Below are 6,000 nucleotides of genomic sequence, written 5' to 3'. Positions count from 1 at the left end.
GCCCAACGACTAAAATCGGCTATCGACATATCCAGCTTCGATATACAATAGATATCGATATTTAAAACTGCCAGCAACTGATCATCTGTTGTGGTTGAGAGATTTGCAACGGCTCAGAATTGATAGTTTCAAGTGCGTTGCAAAAATGGGCGGTGCCGAATTTTTCAAAATTATTCCAATTCAAAAAGTATTTTAATATTGATTTCCGTATTGAAAATTTTATATTGTTATCTATTAACCATTTCTCATTTTCGATTACTTTATCAGGTCATATTTAGATCATAATGTGCTTTCGCTGAGGAAAATCAAGGAACACAAGCTTTAAACAACCATAACGAGGATTTTGAATAAGACAGTGGAGAATCATGAGTTACTTGGGTATAAGGATGTATGGATTACATACTTGAAAACTCTCTTTTGAATAGTTTTTTGTTTCATATAATTTAGGGAAAAAGAGCGCTGAACTGCTGTCACTTCAACTCATAGCATCTATCAATTTACCATATAAACTGGGTAAAACGTACTTTTTTGAATACTTTCAAGAATATTCCAATCTTAGTTCGTTTCAGTATAGTTATTATTGTTCATGTTGAGATACTCGTATTTGAGTACAGAATTTCATAGTTGCGTATCAAATTTGATGCAACGAAATAATTGCTTGCTTTCGTTTCAAAAGTGGTACGGAATGAAAACTCGTATCCATCCATGGTTCACTTGAAACTTGGTACTCTGGGAAATCAATAGCAATATCCTGATAGCGAGTGAACAGCTACGGCGATGCGCGAGTGACGGCCGACTTTTTGACGTAGAGGCCGGCGCAGAGCTGCACTCTATCTGGGAGATTGCGCATTTGCTTCGGCGTGAATAGTTCTACCGATCGACGCGCCATCAGCTATCATTCCCATCTGACATTCTACGCGATACACTTGTCCGCCAGTACCACAAACGTCAAGTGCCAGTGGTGTTAATTTCTTGAATTGACAATGTGTTTTTCGCGCGCATCATGTTTCTATAACGTGCGCTGAAAGTCTTTGTTGGATCAGTGTCACTTCTCACTTGCAACTTGGTTAGATTCATATTCAGTCTTGGTTACATTCAGACACGTGTCAAATCAGCTGATAAGAGCGTGAAGTTAGCAGGTTACATTGTGAGGTTATAAATCTTTTCTGCGCTTGATTGCATGTGAAGCTGACCGGACTCATTCAATATGCCTCTTTTTGGGAAGAATAAGGATTCTACTAAGAAGACAAAAAAAGATGGCAAGGATTCCGATAAGCCACCGACTGTTGAGGACAAGTACATACTCAAAGAACTGCTTGGAACGTGAGTTGATAAGTTTTCATACAACTTTTGAAACTTTCAAGTGATATTAACTGCTTTATTTTATCGAATTTTCATATAAACTGCTCTATATTACCGAATTTGTATATTTATTGATGGTTCACATATGTGAGCATTGGCTGTCAAGTTGCTAAATGTCAAGCTTTTTGAGGTTAGAGGTAAACTTCTTTATAAGTTTTATGGTGAAAACAAACGGAATATCAGGTGAAAGCAATCAAATTAGTATAAAAAAATATTCAAAGTTCTTTACATATAGGGCCTATTTAGAAATATCCCTAAATATGTGAATATATCTTTTTCTCAATGAAATCAACTTTTACAGATGAGAAAAACTTGCGCTTTGCTTTGGTGTATCATTTAAACTGTATCTACAGGCAAACTATTGATCATAAGTGTTTTTTCTCAATATGATGAATGTGATTTGATAAAAATGTGATGAAACCTTGTTTCTAAAACAAAATTTTACGTCTCATCCGTTCCTAACCTCAATGCATGTCAAGTTACAGTCGTGTAAGAAGCATGACATGTCAACTGATTTCAATCTTACTTACATAGTAAGTCTGACTATTTTCAAAGATACGAGTGATTTATTGGTAAGAAGTTCGTGATTATTACCGTACCTATATCGAGTCAGTTTTCATTCATCATAGCCTACTCTACTTTCAACAGTTAACCAATTCTTTAGGTCTGTAACTTTGTCTAAAACAAATTAATGCAAGAACTTTGACGACTGATGAACGTTTAAAATCTAGTAATTTAAAAGAACGTTTAAAATCATATGTATTTCGTAATTTTTTCATTTCATAGAACTTATGCAAACTTGTGGGACTCTTGGCCAAATTTTCAATCAAACTAATGACAGTTATCAAAACTAGTAATAACGTAGATTTTAGTGAATTTATTTGCAGTAAACAAGAAGAATAAGCATAATTAAGATTACTATGATCATAAATAATATCCCGAAGATATAAAACATTGATATTGACAACATAATATCACTTGGAGGAGAGCATTTGCTTCTATGATAACCACTTCCTATCTGGAATTGTTTTTTTTTTCATTTAATCATCCTCATAATTATTATATTACACTGCCCTGAAAATGTTTCAATTCCTTACATTTAGAGTGGATTTGAATTTATAGAACTGACACATGAGGGCTCTTGGAGCCTACAGTTATAAGCATACCATATTCTATCAACAAGTGGTCAACCTTGAAATCATAGCTGACAAGCCAGAACAAATCTCAACTATCGTTATTCAGTACTTCTCAATCAACAATTGTCTTATTTCTAATCATTTGAATAAAATTCTATTCTGGATAATTGTTTTGACAGTTTAAATTTTGGGTGTTCCGGTACAGTTCTTGCTAAAATTCAATCTACAACTGAAGTTAGCAGATGAGAAATCCATTGAGAGTCGCGTAAGCATATAATCCAAAAATGCAATTTATTTGAATGAATTGTCATTAAATTGCTATTAAGATGTCGTCATAGTCGCTTTAGAGATGCGATGTGGGAGAAGAACAATGGAGGTAGCTTTTGCCAAGACTGTAGCCGACTCGCTCAATTAAGCTGTCTCTTAGTTTATTTCTCTCGGAAAATATCAGGAAAAGCAATCACCAGCTATATCTTCATCATGGAACGCTCCACAAAACAATTTTCCCCGGCTTTTTCTGCCAGATTTGTCTCTTTCAAGTATAGTATGTGAAATTTCTCTAGAGATTTCCTCTTTGATGCAATAAGACAAGCGTAACAATCGCCTTGACTTTTCGAAATTCAATAATATAGAAGTTTGGAAGGTATTTTTCCGGATGCTTTCTTCACGGTAAATATACTTTCCTGGTTAAATTTCAATGAAATCACATACAGTAGAATTAGTAGCCTATTCATATTTTATGTGTATAAAACGACCAATTCTAGTATCTAATTGGAATTTCCAATAACTTTGCAAGTACAAAATTACTACGCAACCCTAATTTATAAAGCATATTTCAACGGTTACTTGTGGAGGCGGCAATATTTGTATCGGAAACAGATAACCTTCTTGTGAGATGCGTTGCATGATATGATGCTACAAGTTACTTTATTCAATTCCAAGAGCTTTAAAACTGATAGAGAAAAACATTCCACAATGTTTTACTATCAATAGTTTTACCTTTAAATCGCAATATTGTTAAGGTGTTTAATAAATTTGAAATTTATGTTATTATTATTCTATTTAAGTTATATTATTTTGAAATAAAATAAAGAAACTATTATATTATAGTGATAAGGCATGGATTCATCTGAATGAATAAGTGAAAAGCCAGAATTCAGAACAGAAGATTTAGGAGCTCAGAAATCCTTACATTTTTCATGAAACCTCGATACATTCGCTTAAAGATGGAGTTTAGTGTGCAATTATACCCATCGAAATTGTAGAACCAATTCTTTTAAAAGAGAAAATCAAATAAATACTTAAAGCTATGAGCATTGCCAGAGCATCACCATACAGTTGGTTGCATCATTAGAGGTATACGGTCGAGATTCCTAGGAATCGTTATTAAACACCTGATCGCTATTGAGAATGAAACGTAAATGCCATTGATAGTAATCAAATGTTTTTCTCTATCAGACTCTTGAAGCTTTTAAAGCTCTTGGAATTGAATAAAGTAACTTGTAGCATCATAGCATGCAACGCATCTCACAAGAAGGTTATCTGTTTCCGATACAAATATTGCCGCCTCCACAAGTAACCGTTGAAATATGCTTTATAAATTAGGGTTGCGTAGTAATTGGATCATTATGAACTTGCAAAGTTATTGGAAATTCCAAGTAGATACTGGAATTGGTCGTTTTATACAGATTTTTATTTTAATTTTTTTATGTTATTTTAAATAAATAGATAAATAAATATCTATTCTATTTACTGATACAAAGGTAACCTACATCTTACATTATTGAGTTAAGGTTTGAATGAATATATGAGTTGAGCCTACAGGCGTATAGCGGGAAGATGCCCAAAGCGCTTGGCATCGCAATGACCCAGTTCTGTGCTGGGGCAGGGTATGCAAACCATTAACACGGATTGGGTTATGCAGGCTACAGGGGTGTGCATCATGTTGATTGGGATGACACTCTCTTAATTGAAGGCGTAACTTTCTTTCACTAATTACATCCACACCCTTCAAATATGAAGTGTTTACTATTCGATAAGGACAAGTAAATAATGTTCAAAACGAATAATTAACTTATTTTTTTATTCAAATCAGCAAAGTAGTTAACAAATTTAATATAAATTCAAGCTTGATTAATAACCTTGAAGAATAATAAACATTTGAAAATAAAAGTATTCAATTATAAAATTAAGACAATAGGAGATGGGAAACATAAAAGATCCAAATTTAGTCTGTTTACTAACGTTTCAAGAATTAGCCTTGAAAATTTCTGCTTTCCCCAATCATCCTCAGTCTAATATTCACGTGAATATTATTTTATAAATTTATAGAATTGTTTTTGAAATTTCGAATCCCCATTTTGTTATTTGAAATCATTTAGGCCTACAAACATACCCTCTTAGCCCTCCTTAGTTGATTTTTCATTTTATTTTGAGGAAAAATTTTATCTAACTTAGAATTAACCTTTTTTTAAATAAATCTATTCCGTTAAATATTTATGAGAAGGAAATGCTATTTCTGGTGTTGGCATGACTCCGCCAAGATGCCTTGATCATTCCACTCGCATTTTCCTCACAACTTTCAATTAAATTCACATTTCTTTGAATACGAAAGATTCTTTTTAAATAGATACCGAATTTTATTTTTCCCTCTTCAATTTTGTTCTATTCTCGCCCATTCTTTACTGTTCACTGTTTGATCGTAAAACAAAAATAAACTTCTCTTCTTTTCGAAAGAACAAGAATAAGACTATCCTATTCTTCGAACACATGTTTTGCTGTTTTCAGTTTAGTTTTGATTAGCAATGCTGTACTAATTTTCGCCTCAGTTATTCGGAAATCTGAATTCATTCTAAACCGGAGTTTTTGAATTGAAACATTCGTCATGATTAGCCATGCAAAAGTTCGGGTCTCAGGTCATGCTGAAACTAGAAATCAGTGATGCAGAAAAATAATGGTGAAGATAAGATAAGGATCGAAAATACCGTGGTTCGGAGTCTACCTAGAACTGATTCTTCTCTCTTCATCATCATTCCTCCCATCTCTCAAGTCAAGCCTACAGCTCATATGGTCATCATTATGACCAAAAACACTCTTTCTGTTCTCAGAAAAGTCAGAATATTCATATAAGTAGGAATTGCAAAACCAAGATAGTTGTGGATTATAAAAAGCAGCCTTGATGAAGATAATGTATATAGAGCAACATTATTAGATGTACTAAATTACTATTAGCTTAATTTTCACCGCTTGTTTGTTTCTTTCTATAAACACGAAAATATTCAATTTTTATTTTACGAAATAAAGTGTTAGCCTTAAAAGGATTTTGAAGTAATGTGAGTAAATATTAGAATCAACATTAAGTCAAGCTTGATCGGTTTCCAGTTGATTTCAAGGCTATGCTATAATATTCAGCCATATGCAGTGCAGCCATAAACCTCTAACCTTGTTGTTCCAGCTATAATTAATTGCTTTTGAAGATAGATATCTATATGACCCATGAAAT

General features: G+C 33.2%; 1 protein-coding gene across 7 annotated transcripts in view; it reads left to right on the top strand.

Moving 5' to 3' along the window:
• Positions 1–790: 790 nt before the first annotated feature.
• The window catches only part of LOC111044471 (calcium/calmodulin-dependent protein kinase type 1), a 393,028-nt gene continuing 387,818 nt past the window's right edge, over positions 791–6,000 (top strand). For 2 of the 7 annotated variants that reach the window (XR_005573327.1, XM_039443134.1), the window contains exon 1: positions 796–1,323. Coding sequence is in view for 4 of the 7 variants with exons in the window: in XM_039443134.1 (XP_039299068.1) it covers positions 1,208–1,323 (116 nt within the window). In the remaining 3 variants the exon portion in view is untranslated. Of the gene's footprint in view, positions 1,324–6,000 lie in introns of all 7 variants that reach the window. The other 5 variants (XM_039443135.1, XR_005573328.1, XM_039443138.1 and 2 more) reach the window with 5 other exon arrangements.

The sequence above is a fragment of the Nilaparvata lugens genome, chromosome X (assembly GCF_014356525.2).
Source record: "Nilaparvata lugens isolate BPH chromosome X, ASM1435652v1, whole genome shotgun sequence".
NCBI lineage: Eukaryota > Metazoa > Arthropoda > Insecta > Hemiptera > Delphacidae > Nilaparvata > Nilaparvata lugens.
This window is presented reverse-complemented; position numbering and strand designations above follow the sequence as displayed.